This window comes from Amphiprion ocellaris, chromosome 10, assembly GCF_022539595.1.
Source record: "Amphiprion ocellaris isolate individual 3 ecotype Okinawa chromosome 10, ASM2253959v1, whole genome shotgun sequence".
Lineage (NCBI taxonomy): Eukaryota > Metazoa > Chordata > Actinopteri > Pomacentridae > Amphiprion > Amphiprion ocellaris.
In genome coordinates this window covers 36254441-36272859 of record NC_072775.1, presented here as the reverse complement: position 1 = coordinate 36272859, position 18419 = coordinate 36254441, and the positions used below count along the sequence as shown (strand labels likewise).

The window sequence follows — 18419 nt, the reverse complement described above, 5'->3', positions numbered from 1 at the left end:
TAACAGAAGGTTTTGCTGCTCAACGATGGCGAGACACACTAGCAAAGCCATGAACACCACTCCAATGAAGTCCTCCATTGTTGTTGTGTGGGTTTCCGTACGGCGCGAACGCTGTTGAACGGCTACGTACGCAGTGACGTACACACGTTGTGTGGTGGCGCAATGACGCAGCTCCAACTTTGCTCCTTCCGAATGGAAACACAAACCCGTTCTGGGGCGGCACGAGATTTGAACCAAAAAAGCACTGGCTCTCAACTTTGAACCAACCTAGCACCTGGTGCTCTTTGGTCAAAAGCCCCTAAGTGTGAGCGAATGATGAAGTTATTATTGGTGGTACTGTCAGTTTGATGCTGTAGCTGATTATTTAAAAAAACTCACCTGACCTGAACTGTACAGGGATTTACAACAGTTAACGCAGTACTGGAGCTGCAAAATGAAATGAATATTAATCACAATACCGCTATAAGAACACCATCAACTACAGCATGTAGGTTTAAAATTCACAAGGATCGATAAAATCAGTTTGATGGCTAGGGCTGACACACCAACCTGAGAACTGCAGCCACCTGACAGCATCTACCTGCACTGGGAGGCGTTCAGGGAACATCCGTAAATGTTACTTCTAATGATAAGAAGGGCTTCAGCCAGTGAGGTGTTTACCCTTCACCCAAACATTAAGGGAACGTTTATCATACATTAAAGGAAGTTTAGCAAACATTAAGGGGACGTTTATCAAACGTTAAGGGAATTAAAACAAACAAAGGGATGTTTATCAAACATTAAGGGAATGTAAAACAAACATTATGGGTATGTTTATCATACATTAAGAGGATGTTTATCAAACATTAAAGGAAAGTAAAACAAACATTAAGGGGATGTTTATCAAACATTAAGGGGATGTTTATCAAACATTAAGGCAACATTTATCAAACATTAAGAGGACCTTTATCAAACATTAAGGGGACTTTATCAAACATTAAGGAAATGTTTATCAAACATTAAAGGAACGTTTATGAGCCTGTGCAGGTCTCACAGCTGATTCTTCGCTGCAGGAGGATTAACTGATTGAACATCACAACTGAAAGAGGAGCAAAACAGAACTTGTATACATCAGAGTTTTGCCTACGACTTTTCCAAATTCACATTATTTTCACACCAGTTTATGCTTTAATGAGCTGCCATTATTCTCAGACTGTTTTTATTGTCACAGCTGTGGAACATCTGCAGAGAAACACAGTTTTGTGTATCAGCTGCATGTATTACAGACTACTTTCGGCAGCAGCTTCACACTGAAAATGTTCTGCTGAAGGTTTGGGTGGAGCAGCTCCATAGTCTACTGTCAGTTATCCACGTCACTATTTTACAGCAACACAGACCTGGTTTAAAGAAACAGTGTGAAGCTCAGACAGTGTGAAGGAACCTTCATAACATCAGCCTCTATGGACGGAGGACCAGGACTAAACCTGGTTGCTGCTCAGAACTAAACTTCCAGATGAAAGTTTGCTGAAAAACATGAGAAGAAGCCTGATGGAAGTTGGAGAACATGCCATCTGCTCTGCTGAACTGACCTTCAACCTTACTGGTTTCTGTTCATTTACAAACCTCTCTTTTGGAAACCTGTTATATCTGCAGTCTCTTCTTAACATTCACAGTACAAATCCCAGTCTGCGCTCCAGCAGCTTCATCAATCTCCTCACACCTAAAACCAATACCTCCTATTGCCAATTTTACCCTCATTCATTCTCTCCTCATTCAAAATTCAATTCAAACAATAGTACAAGACCATTTACCTGCTTTTAGCCATTTACCTCATTATAGGTCACCATGAATAACTATTATCTGTTTCTGCTGTTTTCTCTCTTCGTGTCCTCACTGTGTAGTATTTAGCAGCTGGATAGCTCACTGACCAACACCACAGTCCTACCTCCCTTGTGTTGTGTCTACTCTCAGATGTATGTTGCTTTGGATAAAAGTGTCTGCTGAATGTAATTATATTTATCTTTTATGCTGCCTCTTGGCCAGGTCATTATGGTAGATGAGAACTGGTTCTCAGTTGACCTACCTGGGTAAATAAATGTTAAGCAAAAAATAATAATACAGATTAAGACATTCTTCGGTCAGATGAAGATCAACGAGTTGGGCTGAGATGGAGTCCAGATGTTTGGTGAGAACCTGACCAGGACTACCACAGTGGATGCGTAATCCTGACAGTGAAGCACGGAGGTGGGAGTGTGATGATATGGGGCTGCGTGAGGTCAGAAGGTGTTGAAGACATTTCTAGATGCAGCATGAAGGTCTGAGGATGAACTAGAATACTGGCTGACCAGATGATGAAGAGAAATATTCCAGCAGGAGAACATCCAAAGTTTAGCATCTTATGACATTTAAGTGATATTACACAGCAGTGTACTCATTACTGCTGTAGACTGTAGGTTCTCTTCTAGTATACCTATTATCTCTAATTCTAGGATTCATTATGCTGGTCCTGCTCCAATGTGAGATGCTTCCACCTTCCTGCTCCTTCAGGTGGAGTTTGGTGTCGTCTACAGCTGTCTGGAAGACAAGATGTTCACCGCCAGGAGGGGGAAGGGAGCGTTCTGCAACGGACAACCGCTGGAGGTTTCTGAGCAGAAAGGTCCATAATCAATAACTTCTTTACCAATCAATAACACATCAGGACAGGTTCAGCTGAATTCAGGGTCTCACCTCTTTGAAGACAGTTAAGATGATTAGACGGACCTGGAGATCAGACGTTGTTCTGAGAACACGAAGCGTTCTCCTAAAGAACCTGCTGTTGTTCTCCTCAGACATCCAGCAGTCCATCGTGGCCACAGAGTTCGGATCCAGCAGAGCCCCCGAAGCCGTCGACAGGATCTTCTGCAGCCTGAAGAACGTCCTGAGCGTCCCGGTTCACGGGTAACAGCGGGCTGCTGCACACCTGCAGCCAGGTGAAGGTGTTTCCTGTCATCATGTGTGTTTCTCTGCAGGCTGCGTGGAGCAGGAACTGCAGCCATCAACATGTGTCTCTGTTCAGGAGGAGATGGCTAGATCAAAACGCTTGCTTGTTAAAGCGTTTGGAGTTAGGGTATTGTGATGTCCTGTAATATTCAGAAACAACAACTGGTTGCTATGGAACCATCAGAGGAAGCTGATGTGTGTTAAGGTATAAATAAAGACACCATTTATTTGTTAAAATTGTTCCAACTGTTAAAGTGCAGAAAACTAAAACAGCAACTTCAAACATTGTAACCTGTTAACACGTGCTAACTGCTGCTCACACTGGCTCAAACAGAAATGGATCCCTGAACACTGACGAAAGGCTTGTTGGCATCAGTAGCGTCGTTAGCGGTCTGAGTGTTCGTTGACATTCAGATCAATAAGGGCAGCGTAAGCTCTGTACTCCGATTGGCTACTCGCTGTCTTTGATACGGTCTGTCTGTAGTTGCTCTCCTTGGCAACTAGTGAGCCAATCAGATCTGCCCCAGGAACAGGGGACGGAGTCAGTCACTCAGCAGCAGGTGAGGGGGCGGGGCTCTGGCAACCACAGCGGTGGGCAGAGGGCAAAGGTTGTCGCCGAGTTTGAGCAGGGAGCGGCGCTGCTTCCTGAGAGGAACGCTATTGGTCAGCGTCTGCAGAGAGAGAGAATTCTGCACTGTGATTGGCCATTGTTAGTTTGATTCCTTAAATATATTTTAATCATTAGTCAGTCAGCAAACTGGAAACGTCTCAGTTTATCTCGTGGTTCATGGTTCGGGTTAGCCGAACCCAAACCTCAGAGTCTTTTAACACTGCTGATGTAATGAGAACATAGAAGATAAAAGCAGAAGATACTTGGATTATATTTTATTAACTGATACAGACTGTAGCGTGGTTCGCAAGGTGGTTCTGTTGGAGGTTCTGTTCTGTTGTTCTGATCCAGATTGACATGCTATTAAACATTTATAATGCTGACGCCCTCTACAGGCAGCAGAATGTCATCTATGGCTAGACCCAATAATGATTCTTCAATTATCAGTCTAAAAGTTGGTTTTCATCAATGGCCACTTCATCAGTTATTGTGAAGACTAATTTCTTCTTAAAAATTCAGTATTTGATTCAATCATCTATCATCATTGGATTTCCCGTGACAGATGTGTTATGATGATTAATCCAACTGGTCAAACAGAAAAATTCTAGACCTCAAACTACAGAAAGACCAACTGATTAGTGCGTCACAGCATGACTTCAACTTCTCCTGACATCAAACTGAAACAGGTTCTGACTTAAATTCACTTACTGACTGCAGGAACATACAAAAAGTCATGAAACAGAGGAAGTTGTGTTGTTTAGAAGAAGTTGTCTTGTTTACATGAAGTTGTCTTGTTTAAATAAAGTTGTCTTGTTTACATGAAGTTGTTGTCTTGTTTACATAAAGTTGTTGATTAGACAGCACTGTCTGTGATGATGTCACTGACCAGGCGGAGTCGGTGTGTGTACAGCCCCTCCGGTTCATCAGGTTTCCTGGTCGGCACGGCGACCTGCCAGCGCTGCAGCTCCGCCGTCATCTCGGCCAGACTAAATAGGACTGCAGGGTCGACACGGTAACGGTTGATCAACTCCACCAAATACTCCTTATAGTGCAACCTGCTGGAGCAGAGACACCTGAAACTACTGCACCTGGACAGGTAAGCAGTAGGCTACAAACCCACTGGGTTCAGATCATAGTCAAACTGGGTCGAGCTGGTAATTGGTACTGAGAGCTAACTGGTAGTCAATACCGGTAGCTGACTGGTAGTGGGTATCGGGACCTGACTGGTAGTGGGTACCGGGAACTGGCTGGTAGTCAGTACCGGGAGCTGACTGGTAGTCAATACTGGGAGCTGACTGGCAGTCAATACTGGGACCTGATTGGTAGTTGGTACCAGGACCTGACTGGTAATCGGTACCAAAGCTGACTGGTAGTTGGTACCAGGACAGGACTGGTAGTCGGTACCGGGAGCTGACTGGTAGTCGGTACCAGGACAGGACTGGCAGTCGGTACCAGGAGCTGACTGGTAGTCGGTACCAGGACAGGACTGGTAGTCAGTACTGAGAGCTGACTGATAGTCAGTACCAGGACAGGACTGGTAGTCGGTACTGGGAGCTGACTGGTAGTCGGTACTGGGAGCTGACTGGTAGTCGATAACGGGAGCTAACTGGTAGTCGGTACCGGGACCTGACTGGTAATTGGTACCGGGAGGTGACTGGTAGTGGGTACCGGGAGCTGACTGGTAGTCGTTACCGGGACCTGACTGGTAGTCGGTACTGGGAGCTGACTGGTAGTCAATACTGGGAGCTGACTGGCAGTCAATAATGGGACCTGATTGGTAGTCGGTACCAGGACCTGTCTGGTAATTGGTACCAAAGCTGACTGGTAGTCGGCACCAGGACAGGACTGGTAGTCCGTACCAAGAGCTGACTGGTAGTCAGTATCAAGAGCTGACTGGTAGTCGGTACTGGGAGCTTTGGGCTTACTGGCAGTATCCTCTGTATTCAGGTAGTGCAGGTCGACCACAGGGCTCCTCCTGTCTGCTGCTGTCGTCTCTCAGTTCCAAAACCAAACACACTGCTGGAATATGATCACACCAGTCAATCAAACTGGGAGCAATGAGACACGATCAGCTGAACAGAAGGAGACCTCACCTGCCAGACCGATGTCAGGTGGGCTACCATTGGCTGCTTCCAACCAGGAGGGAGAGACACTGTAATGCTGAGAGACACGAGACACTCCACCCCATCAATACTGACCACACAGCACCTGGGTACACCTGAGCTCTCTCATCTGTAGTGGGTAGGGTTGGTGCATCTCTCAGGTGATTCTTACCTGTAGCAACAGGTGAAGGCGGGTGACACTCCAGTCTCTCAGGTGGTAAAGGCAGTCTCTGGGGTGGTGAGCATGAAGACCTTTACTTCCACAGTCAGCAGAGAAACCGCAGGCCTGAAGACAAAGTTAAACAGCTGTAAAGTCTTCAGTCACACATATGAGACACCTGAGGTCTGGACCAGAAGGTCTGGACCAGGAGGTCAGACAATTGTATTCCAGGTGAGAACTCCAGCAGACCCACTTCCTGCTGGATAAGATGGTCTGATCCATCATGCTGTCGTATTTCAGCTGTGTTTTTTAGTTGTTGCTGACAAACCTAGCTGCTATGCTAAAGTGCTTGTTTTTGTTGCGTAGTTTATGTTGCCGGAGCGATGCTAATGTTCCATTTTAACAGGATGCTCGTTTATCCTGGTGAATCTACTTATAAATATTCAAACACAGCAGCTTTTAAACTGTGTGCTGAAAAATCTTCAGTCCTCATGTGAGGAACTCTGTTGTCCTGCCAGTTGCTCCTGGTAGGATTATAGGACCACCTTGATTAGAACATAACCCCCTTCTGTTTTCCAACATGTGTCTATGATAAAGTCTTTTGGAGGAAACAGCCTGACATTCATCCTGTTAGTAAAGTTTCTCTGGGATCTCATTAATTCATACAGAAGAGAATCGTTGGAGTATCATCCTCTGTGGATCATTTTTCTCTCTGAGCTCTGCTGTAACTCCACAGGAAAATCATCGGGATACTCTGTGAACTCCTTTTTACTAATGAATTTATTTAATTTAGCAGCCTTCAGAGACTCCTGCATGTTAAACTGGGATACACCCACTGCAACTGCTGGCTGAAAGAATCTCTATAAACACACTGAAACAACCCATAATGCACCACTCTTTGCAGATGATTTGCTACTCTGCTCGTCTCTCCATTTAGACACCATCAACACTTAACTGTCTTTGGAAAATGTTTCCACACTAATTATCTTCTCATGTTCCAGCTGATCCCAGCTGAACATTTATCTGATATATTTGATCTGATTTTTTTACTTGTCCTCGCTGCTATGTTGATGAACGGTGGAACACTGAGCACTTTTTTGTCCTTTCACTCGATTAAGTACCTACCTGTCAAGTTCAATGTGTACAGTCATTTTTTCTGCTACACAAATCTCCCCACGGCCAAAAATAACGTAACCCTGATCCTTAAACTGACCACAGATCCCAGAATGAAGCGCTGACCGCAGCTGAATGACCACAGTAGAGCCTGAGAAGGTGAACTCACAGATCCCAGAGTGAAGCGCTGACTGCATCCACCACAGAACTGATGCCGACACTGACTGCATGTGAAGTGAAGACATCCTCCTTTAGACAGACTGAAGACAAGCTGGCAGTTTGGACACTCTGTGGACACAACACCACATGAGACCACATGAGACCAGATCAGACCAGATCGGAGTGGAGGTGGTGGTGTTCTACCTATGCTGCTGTACAGCAGGGGGCTGCTGTGATGATCTGGTTGGTTCTTCTGCTTCCAGACTCTGAACTGCTCACAGGAGAGACTCTGATGCTGAGGAAACCACTGAAGAACAGAAACAGAAAACGAGTCTGCGGGAGCCTCCTACAGGTGATCTGCCCTTAGAGCATGTTGTGTTGTTGTGTTTTGTTGTGTCTTACAGGTGATCTGCATTTAGAGCAGGTGCTCTTCTTACAGCTGGGACAGTCTATCCTCAAGCTGTCAGCCTCATGGAGCATCCCAAAAGAACACTGAAACACACAACATCTATCAGCTGAAACACACAACATCTATCAGAAGAACAACACTTTTCGTGTCACGGAATATCTTTGTCCTGAAAGGTGTCGGTTGGGCTCTTGTGTTCAGAACAGATGCAGCTGCAGAACCTTTTTGTGTGTCAGAACTTCATTTGTGTGTTTCAATAGCTTTACTTCTTAGTTCAGGACTCAGCCTCCTAGTTCTGAAGAACTCAGGCCCACCAGAACCTGAAGACCCTCCACATAACTAAAGTATGCTGCTGGTGGGTCGAAGAAATATCAGACTCTACAGGTGTTTCTGTAGCAGCAGGTACATACCTGGACTCTGCTGGAACAGCCAATCAACTGATCCCACAGCTGCCGTCCCAAACCAGAACATTTTAATCCCTTTATTTTCTGAATAATGCATCTTAATTCTCTTTCGTTTATTTGAGAATGTTTATCTTCATTTACTTTGGAACTTTTGCGGCCAGTAGACTTTAGAAAACGTTCTCAGGTTACCGTGGTGTGATATCCGAAACCTGAATGGAAGTGAAGGGAACTTTTTAAAAAACTGACATCATCTGTTCAGAAAATACGGTCAGTAATTCAGGAATAGAAAGATAAGCAGTTTAAAGTTTAGCGGGATTTTCTCACTGAACTGAAATTGTGACCTCAAAACCGATCGATGTACAGAACCTTGATTTCTGTTTCATTACACCCTGAACGGAAACGCTAGCGGAGAATATCACGTTCAATCAGCAGCAACAGGACAGAGGATTTAGTGGTAGTCTAAGAGGTCCTGGTCTGTGAGGTCCGGGTCTGTAAGGTCCTGGTCCTGGTCTGTGAGGTCCTGGTCTGTGAGGTCCTGGTCTGTGAAGTCCTGGTCTTAAGGTCCTGGTCTATAAAGTGCTGATTCTGGTCTGTAAAATCCTGGTCTTGGTCTGTGAGGTCCTGGTCTGGGTCTCAGTGGGTCTTACATGAGCACACCAGCAGAAGTTGGGCATCTCCTGCAGGGCTCGGTCTCTGAGCTTCCTCTGGAAGAGCTCGTGGATCTCAGGAGGCAGAAAATGACGAATCTGAAACAAACATTTAGAACCAGGATTAGGGTCAGAACCAACAGAACCAGTAGGGGACAGGATTAGAACCAGCAGGGGACTGGATTAGAACCAGCAGCGGACTGGATTAGAACCAGCAGGGGACTGGGGCAGAACCAGCAGCGGACTGGATTAGAACCAGCAGGGGATTGGATTAGAACCAGCAGGGGACTGGGGCAGAACCAGCAGGGGACTGAGTCAGAACCAACAGAACCAGCAGGGGCAGGGTCAGAACCAACAGAACCAGGTGAGTGTCTCACCTGTGTGTCCAGCAGGTTGAAGTAGTCCATAGACCCCTCCAGCCCTCCCGGTCCTCGGACCTCTGGCTGTCCACACTGAGGACAAACCAGCTGATCCACGCTGCGCTCTTTAATGGCTGCCAAGAAAAACAACTTGAAACACGACTGACACAGGAAGCAGGAGCAGTGAGTCATCGTGATGATCTGCAGGAATGAACAGTAAATACAGGCAGAGAAGAAGAAGGAATGAACAGAAGAATGAACTGTCTCAGGAGATGCATCTCACCTTTTTATTTATTTATCCACCTGTATTTAACCAGGAAGTCTCACCTTGCTGAAGGACACCTGCTCCTGGCAGATGGGGCAGCTGTGACACAGAAACCTCAGAGCCGACTGGAAGTCTCTGTTGAGCTGGACTGCCTCCATGACATCAGTCGGGATGAAGCTCCGCCCCTCCATAGCCATTAGAGACAGAAACACTGCCGCCTGGTCCGGAGGGAGCCGGGACGCCATCTGAGGACAGACACAAAGGCTGGGACCACCTGAGACCTGCTGAGACTGACTGAGACCACCTGAGACTGACTGAGACCTGCTGAGACCACAGGAGACCTGCTGAGACCACATGAGATCTGCTGAGAACCAGGACTTCTCCTCACCTTGATAATGTCTGCTCCGGGTCTGGATGAGGGTTTGAGAGGATGGAGGTCCTGACTGAGTCCAGGTCCTGCACCAGAATCATCAGTGTGTCTGTCTTTGGTTGCTTCTGATTGGATGATTTGGACAGGTGCCTCAGCCTGGTCTCTGCTGAACTCTTCATCCAGCCTAAGTGCTCCCATTTGCCTGGTGAGAGGGTCTTCAAGGGGGGCACCTGCGGGGACAAGACCAGCACCAAGATAAAGATCAGAACGGGGACCTAGACCAAGATAAAGATTAAAACCAGGACATGTACCGAGATCGGGATCAGAACCTGGACAAGAACTAAAATCAAGATTAGTAACCAGGATCAGAATCAGGAACCTGACTGAGATCAGGATCAGGACTAAGACCACGATCACAATCAGGACCAGGAAGAATAAGAATTACTTCTTCAGCCCCTGATCACAGAGACAGGACAGTACTGCAGTACTACAGCCTGTCCACAGTACTGCAGTACTACAGCCTGTCCACAGTACTGCAGTACTACAGCCTGTCCACAGTACTGCAGTACTACAGCCTGTATACAGTACTGCAGTACTACAGCCTGTCCACAGTACTGCAGTACTACAGCCTGTATACAGTATTGCAGTACTACAGCTTGTATACAGTATTGCAGCACTACAGCCTGTATACAGTACTGCAGTACTACACCTTGTATACAGTATTGCAGCACTACAGCCTGTATACAGTACTGCAGTACTACAGCCTGTATACAGTATTGAAGCACTACAGCCTGTATACAGTATTGCAGCACTACAGCTTGTATACAGTACTGCAGTACTACAGCCTGTATACAGTACTGCAGTACTACAGCCTGTATACAGTACTGCAGTACTACAGCCTGTATACAGTACTGCAGCACTACAGCCTGTATACAGTACTGCAGCACTACAGCCTGTATACAGTACTGCAGCACTACAGCCTGTATACAGTACTGCAGTACTACAGCCTGTATACAGTACTGCAGTACTACAGCCTGTATACAGTACTGCAGCACTACAGCCTGTCCACAGTACTGCAGTACTACAGCCTGTATACAGTACTGCAGCACTACAGCCTGTCCACAGTACTGCAGTACTACAGCCTGTATACAGTACTGCAGCACTACAGCCTGTCCACAGTACTGCAGTACTACAGCCTGTATACAGTACTGCAGCACTACAGCTTGTATACAGTACTGCAGCACTACAGCCTGTATACAATACTGCAGCACTACAGCTTGTATACAGTACTGCAGCACTACAGCCTGTATACAGTACTGCAGTACTACAGCCTGTATACAGTACTGCAGTACTACAGCCTGTCCACAGTACTGCGGCACTACAGCCTGTATACAATACTGCAGCACTACAGCCTGTATACAGTACTGCAGCACTACAGCTTGTATACAGTACTGCAGCACTACAGCCTGTATACAGTACTGCAGTACTACAGCCTGTCCACAGTACTGCGGCACTACAGCCTGTATACAATACTGCAGCACTACAGCCTGTATACAGTACTGCAGCACTACAGCTTGTATACAGTACTGCAGCACTACAGCCTGTATACAGTACTGCAGCACTACAGCCTGTATACAGTACTGCAGCACTACAGCTTGTATACAGTACTGCAGCACTACAGCCTGTATACAGTACTGCAGCACTACAGCCTGTATACAGTACTGCAGTACTACAGCCTGTATACAGTACTGCAGTACTACAGCCTGTATACAGTACTGCAGTACTACAGCTTGTATACAGTACTGCAGTACTACAGCCTGTATACAGTACTGCAGCACTACAGCTTGTATACAGTACTGCAGCACTACAGCCTGTATACAGTACTGCAGTACTACAGCCTGTATACAGTACTGCAGTACTACAGCCTGTCCACAGTACTGCCACAGTACAGTACTGTGTACATATTGTAGTACTGCAGTACTGTCCATAGTGCTGATTAAAGGCCACCAACTGAATGCAGGTAGCTGGTCTGGTGGTTCTGCTGGGATCAGGACAGGCTCTGTTGTTGTGGATCCTCATGACTGACATCAGGCTGTTGTTGATGTTTTGAGGTTTTCAATCCTGAACTTATTAACAGGAATAAATACAGGACAAGGTGCTTCACAAACATCTGTTCCATCTGACAGGCTTTAGACCACGCCCTCAGACATTACCTGCCCTGACCCACCTGAAAGGGAGGAACTAATGAAGGGGTTGGAGGGTGATGGAGGAGGAGCGCTGAAGTCGATGCCCAGCAGGTCCTCGGTGTATGAACGCCCTGCCCTCACAGTCCTGCACAGCTCCAATTGGCTGGCTGCAAAACAGAGGGAGGGGCTTAGTCAGGTCAAACATGCTACAATTAGCATGCTAATGAGCTAACGTACAGGCTGCGTTCTAAATGTTTGTGTTTTCCTCTGAGCCTGGAGTCAGACTGAACGTCTGCATATCACAGTGACCTCTGGAGACCGCCATAGTGTCACCACTTAAAGGTCATAAATTTAACCTGAATTAAACCGTAAAAAAAATTCCATGGTGTTAGTTTAGTTTTCAAGTTTTTAAAGACTTTCCACAGGCGCTGAGTGGCAGCTGGAAGTAGCCACAACTTAAATTCTATTTACTGAGAAGCATGTACCACAACGCCCATCTCTGTGACACTGTTTCATGTCAGATTTCTACAAAGTTCTGCTGTTCAATCAAAAATGTAAAATAAATGACTTCATAAGTATTCCTCCTCCTTAAAGATACTAACTGAACACAGATGCAGACAGTTGTTCTAGAAGTCCTTAATGGATAATCTGAGGTCAGTGATTGGAGGATAAAGACTCCTGGATCTAGAAGGTCCAGTCTCTGGTGAATCAGAACTCCTGGATAGAACGACACCATGAAGACTGAACAACCAAGAAACTCTGAGGAAAGGTTGCTGAAAAGCATCAATCAGGACGATACAAGAACATTTAAAGTTCCTGAAGGTCTCCTGGAGTCCAGTTAAATCCATCATTAAGAAATGGAAGGAAGATGAAACATGAATAAATCTGACTAGAGCAGGACGTCCTCAAGACCTGAGAGACTAGAGAGGGAGGCCACCAAGACTCCTATGACTCCTCTGAAGGAGAAAGAGACTAGAGAGGGAGGCCACCAAGACTCCTATGACTCCTCTGAAGGAGAAAGAGACTAGAGAGGGAGGCCACCAAGACTCCTATGACTCCTCTGAAGGAGAAAGAGACTAGAAAGGGAGGCCACCAAGACTCCTATGACTCCTGTGAAGGAGAAAGAGACTAGAGAGGGAGGCCACCAAGACTCCTATGACTCCTCTGAAGGAGAAAGAGACTAGAGAGGGAGGCCACCAAGACTCCTATGACTCCTCTGAAGGAGAAAGAGACTAGAGAGGGAGGCCACCAAGACTCCTATGACTCCTCTGAAGGAGTTCCAGCTTCAGACTGTTCATCCAACAACTGTTTTCTGTTCTTCACCAGTCAAAGCTTCATGGAGACAAAGAGAAAGACTCTGATGGAAAAAGCTCCAATTAAATCTGGACTAGAGTTCACTAGAAGACATGTGGAGACTCTGAAGACACCTGGAAGAAGGTTCTTTGGTCTCCTCTTTGTGAAGCATGGTGGAGGCACCATCATGGTGTGAAGCATGGTGGAGGCAGCATCATGATGGGCTGAAGCTTCTCAGTAGAAGGCCCTTGGAAGGCTTGTCAGGGTACAAGGTAAAATAAATGAAGGTATCAGGAAATCCAGGAGGACTGCCAGTTGGGACAAGATTTGTTTTCTAGAAGTGTCCAATTTTATAAAGAATGAGGTAAAACTGCAGCATCCAGATGTTCAGACTGATTGATCAACAGGATCAGGTTCATAACTGCAGCCAAAGGTTCCTCTACTGAGGACTGAAACAGAAGAACACTTATTCAGTCACTGTTTTTAAAGTACTTTGTAGGAATCTGTTTTCACATTTATCTGAGAAGGCCCATGAGTCAGTCAGAACTGAAGAAGCCTCTTGGCTGAAGGTGGAACATTTTCAAGGACCTCACAGACCAGTCCTGTTGTCTATTGCTGAAGCTCTGAGGACTTCTATGACTGAATGAATGGACAGACAGTGTGTTGCCTTCTGCAGGTTTGTGTATCAGAGCTGATCTGACGGATGGGTTCAGGACTTTACTGACCAGGTTGGATCGGTGCGGTCAAAGCTGGTTGACCTGATCAGCCGCTGATCCACGATCGGTCATAAACACTGACCCTCTGGATCACATGTAGAGGACAGTCTGGTGGTGGACATGTGGACGGGGACAGTGACTCAACATGACATGGCAGACCAACAGGACATTTACCTGAATGTCCAGACAGATGAGACGAGGACAGAGAGACACGGTGTTGGGATGAGGACGATGAGAGGACGCTGCAGGACAAAACAGAACTCCATCAGGTCCATCAGACCGTCTGTCTGTTTCCAACAGGACAGTCCAACAGGAACCCACCTGTCAGCTGACTGGAACACCTGGACACCTGCAGGGGGTGGGGCTTGAACTCGTTGCCTGGTGAAGAGAGGGGTGTCCTTCTGGAATGCCCGTCTGATCTCTGACACGAGCTGTGACAGGTCGGACATGCCCTAACGGGGGGAGACATGTCTGGTGGTTAGAGGACTACCTGACCAGGTAACTCATCTAACAGCCTGACTGAGCGTGCTCAGTGCGTCTTACCTGAGACCACTTGTTGAGTGCATCCACGCTGATGTTTCCGGAGGCGTCCACGTAGGGACAGGACGGATTGATCACCATGGCGACGGACGGACAGACATAGCAGCGAGGACGGGACACCGGGTGAGTCTCATGGAGCCAGATGCACACTGGGATGTTGTACTCAGCTCCTGCCACCAGAACCCGACCAGACCAGCATTATAAACAAACTCCACCAGTTATAGTAAAGCTGGGACTGATCAGCTGATTGATAAGAGCTGCTGATTATGAATAAAGCACACACAGGAAGTAGAACATGAACTATTCAACTTCACTACACAGGGAGGAAAGTTAAACTAACATGATTTAAAGTTACACAGAACACTGAGCCGATTTACAAATAAATCACAGACAGCAACGTGTACTTAAAGAATAACACAGCACGATGAATGTGATAATAGATAATAATAGATAATATATATATATATATGAAGGATGGACAGAGAAAGCTTCTCTGGATTTAAATTCTACTACATGGAATTTAAGGAACTTGAATGAAGGCACATGAAGCATTTGATTAAAACTAAGGTTCTTTTTAATTTACAGTAAAAGAAAATTCCAGGTTTTCTGTCATTTCATCTGTTATTACTTTACTTTCCTGATGTTTGAGGGTTTTTTTTGTGGCATTATTTCAGTATAGCTAACCCTAACTACACCAGACCGGACAGGAACGACAAGGTGATACACCATATCCTCAGGTAAATACTAATGATCAATTAACTGATCAATGATCAATCAATTATATCCCTAAACCATCACCAGACCAGACAGGCTTGGACCAGGTGATAAAGTATATCCTCAAACAGGTAAATATTAATGATCAATCAACTAAATCCCTAAACCATCCACCCATCATCTACACCACTTAATCATTATTAGGTCCATGGGGGGTGGAGTGTATCCCAGCTGACTGAGGGTGAAGGTTCACCTGGACAGGTAACAGTCTATCACAGGGCTACACATAGAGACAAACAATCACACTCACATTCACACCTACAGACAATTTAGGATCACCAATTAACCTCAGCATGTTTCTGGACTGTGGGAGGAAGCTGGAGAACCCAGCAGGGACAACATGGAGACTCCATGCAGAAAGATCCCAGGAACCGGGGATGTTCTAGCTGTGAGTTGATGGTACTAAGCACTGAGCAACTGTGCAGCCCTCCATAATCCAGACTGATCCAGTCCACACTAACAACAACAAACAGTAATCAGAACCAACATGGCGGACCTTCGTAGTAAACAGGAAGTGTTCCGGCCAGATAAACCAGCTTCTTCTTCTCTTTGTTTGGAAAACCTATCAGAGACACAGCAGCTGATCAATACTTGTCAATATGTTCATGAATCAGCATTGATCAATACTGATTACTCAATAAAAACCCAGACAACATAAGAACATGAGGACAACATGGGAAGAAAATTTGGAGAACATGATGAGAACAAGATGAAAACATGAGAAGAAGATGAAGAGAACATGAGAAGATGATGAGAACATAAGGAGAACATGAGAAGAAGACGATGAGAACATGTGAAGAACATGATGAAAACATGAGAAGAAGCTGATGAGAACATGAGGAGAACATGAGAAGAAGATGATGAGAACATGAGAACATGATGAGAACATAAAAACATGAGAACATAAGGAGAACATGAGAAGATGATGATGAGAACATGAGAAGAAGAAGAAAGAAAGAGACTAAACAGACTGGTCAGGAGGGCCGGTTCTGTCCTGGACTGTTCCCTGGACTCCATAGAGGAGGTGGCTGAGAGGAGGATGTTGGCAAAGCTCACATCCATCATGGACCATCCCTCTCACCCACTGCATGACACTGTGGGGTCTTTAAGCAGCTCCTTCAGCAGCAGACTGAGACATCCACCCTGCAAGAAGGAACGCTATCGCAGGTCCTTCATCCCATCTGCTGTAAGACTTTACAACATCAGCATCACTGGCTGATGTTAACATAACCTGCACTCATATCATTATCACCCCAAACTATAAAGATTTGCACAGCAATTCTTGCACTGCTACATCTTTGCACTTTTTAAACTTATTTTTTTCAAGCCACTTTATATTGTGTTGTTTACAGTGTGTCAATACTGTACTATTTCATCCTCATTTCTCATCCCTGTATATATTGTAAATATTATTACTACTATTTGATTACTATTATTATGTTTATTGATACATAAGCTGCTGTAACAATGTGAATTTCCCCTGGCGCAGGGAGAAGGATTATCTTATCTTATGAGAACATTCAATTACATTACAATGTCCCCAGGAGACCATGGCCCTATACAGGTGCTGGGAAAGTGTATTGAACAGATAAATGAGTGGCTGTGTCAGAACTTTCTTCAGCTAAATAAAGACAAAACTGAGGGAATGGTTTTTGGAGCCAAGGAGGGGCAATTAAAAGTGAGCTTAGAGCTTCAGTCTCTACAGCTAAAAACCACAGACCAGGCCAGAAATCTGGGTGTGGTGATGGACTCAGAACTCAGCTTTGAAAAACACATCAAAGCAATTACAAAGTCGGCTTATTATCACTTAAAAAATATCTCAAGAATTAAAGGACTGATGTCTCAGCAGGACCTGGAAAAGCTCGTCTATGGGTTCATCTTCAGTCGGCTTGATTACTGTAACAGTATCTTTACAGGTTCACCTAAAAAAAACACTCAGACAACTGCAGCTGATTCAAAACTCTGCTGCTCGAGTCCTCACTAAGACCAAGAAAGTAGATCACATCACTCCAGTTCTGAAGTCTTTACACTGGCTTCCTGTCACTCAGAGGGTAGATTTTAAAGTCCTGCTGCTGGTCTACAAAGCTTTAAATGGTTTAGGACCAAAATACATCAGAGACCTCCTGACTCAGTATATACCAACCAGACCACTCAGGTCATCTGGATCAGGTCTTTTATTAGTTCCCAGAGTGAAAACCAAACATGGAGAAGCTGCATTCAGCTTCTATGCTCCGTATATTTGGAACAAACTCCCAGAAAACTGTAGATCAGCTGAAACTCTCAGCACATTTAAGTCCAGTCTGAAGACCTACCTGTTCTCAGCTGCTTTTGACTAAGTTCTTCTAAGAGTTATTTTAAATCTTATTTTATGACAAACTCTGCAGTGTAACTTTTAAAATGTCCTTGCTTCCCAACTTCTGTTTTTGATTCTTTTACTCTTCTGCATCCTTAAATTTTAATGACCTTTTTAATGATTTTATAAATGTTTTCTTTCTTTTTATAATTGTGTTTTCATCTGCTGTTTTAATGTCCTTGTGAAGCACTTTGAATCGCCTTGTTGTTGAAATGTGCTATATAAATAAACTAACTTTAACTTCTTTAACTTTATAAGAACATGATGAGAACATGAGAAGAAGATGATGAGAACATGATGAGAACATAAAAACATGAGAATATAAGGAGAACATGAGAAGAAGATGATGAGAACATAACATGATGAGAACATGGGAAGAACATGATGATAACATAAGGAGAACATGATGAGAACATGACGAGAACAAAAGGAGAACATGAGAAGAAGATGATGAGAACATGATGAGAATCTAAGAACATAAGGGGAACATGAGAAGAAGATGAGAACATGCGGAGAACATGAAGAGAATATGATGAGAACATGAGGAGAACGTCTGACAGTTTGGACTCACAGTAAAAGTCGACGTAGAGCCGCAGGTCGGAGAACCGAGCCCGAACCGACTGCAGGTCTGAGAGCGTCTCTGCCGGGAAGCTGTACCGACACTAGGGAGGAGACAGCAGGCAGCTCGGTGGTTATTAGCTTGCGGCTAACGAAGCTAACTCTTCCAATTAGTTCTGAATGGAACTTCCGCGTTTGCATGGCTGCTAACCAATTAGCAGTGAGAAGTTTTCATCTGAATTAAGTTTGATTTCGAGCAAACTTGGAGAATTAAAGTTGATCTCACCTCCGCCAGAGTCCGCAGCTCCGCCTCCGGACTGACTCGCTGCATCTCACCGACAAACTTACCTCAGAGACGGCCACTGTCTCCCCGCTGCCCGGTAACGCTCCGCCGGCTAACGACTAACAACTAACATCTTCTTCGGTGGTTGGCACACAGTGACTCA

The 18419-nt window shown here is 45.2% G+C and overlaps 2 protein-coding genes across 12 annotated transcripts; one reads left to right on the top strand and one right to left on the bottom strand.

The window, feature by feature from the left end:
• Nucleotides 1–1129: 1129 nt before the first annotated feature.
• On the bottom strand, nucleotides 1130–18385 carry si:dkey-181m9.8 (E3 ubiquitin-protein ligase RNF31). Of its 11 annotated transcripts, none has more exons than XR_008603084.1 (21): nucleotides 18260–18385; nucleotides 17987–18077; nucleotides 15559–15624; nucleotides 14292–14458; nucleotides 14070–14200; nucleotides 13923–13990; nucleotides 11781–11906; nucleotides 9572–9783; nucleotides 9246–9428; nucleotides 8937–9119; nucleotides 8560–8658; nucleotides 7505–7594; nucleotides 7307–7409; nucleotides 7113–7231; nucleotides 5843–5956; nucleotides 5662–5728; nucleotides 5494–5587; nucleotides 4455–4626; nucleotides 3251–3629; nucleotides 2707–3026; nucleotides 1130–2623 (listed from the first exon to the last, which is right to left on the bottom strand). XR_008603084.1 is itself a non-coding variant. In XM_023261039.3 (19 exons), the coding sequence occupies exons 1-19, from the start codon at nucleotides 18302–18304 to the stop codon at nucleotides 3501–3503; spliced, it is 2259 nt and encodes a 752-aa protein (XP_023116807.1). In that variant the 5' UTR covers nucleotides 18305–18385; the 3' UTR covers nucleotides 3159–3500. The 11 variants fall into 11 exon arrangements, 9 of the variants coding, with proteins under 9 accessions (XP_023116807.1, XP_023116808.1, XP_023116809.1 ...); XR_008603085.1 differs by having other exon boundaries at nucleotides 3279–3629; XM_023261039.3 differs by lacking the exons at nucleotides 1130–2623; nucleotides 2707–3026 and having other exon boundaries at nucleotides 3159–3629.
• LOC129349929 (inositol monophosphatase 1-like) lies at nucleotides 2478–3048 on the top strand. Its single transcript, XM_055014809.1, has 3 exons — nucleotides 2478–2635; nucleotides 2808–2916; nucleotides 2988–3048. The coding sequence occupies exons 1-3, from the start codon at nucleotides 2566–2568 to the stop codon at nucleotides 3046–3048; spliced, it is 240 nt and encodes a 79-aa protein (XP_054870784.1). The 5' UTR covers nucleotides 2478–2565.
• Nucleotides 18386–18419: the final 34 nt, after the last annotated feature.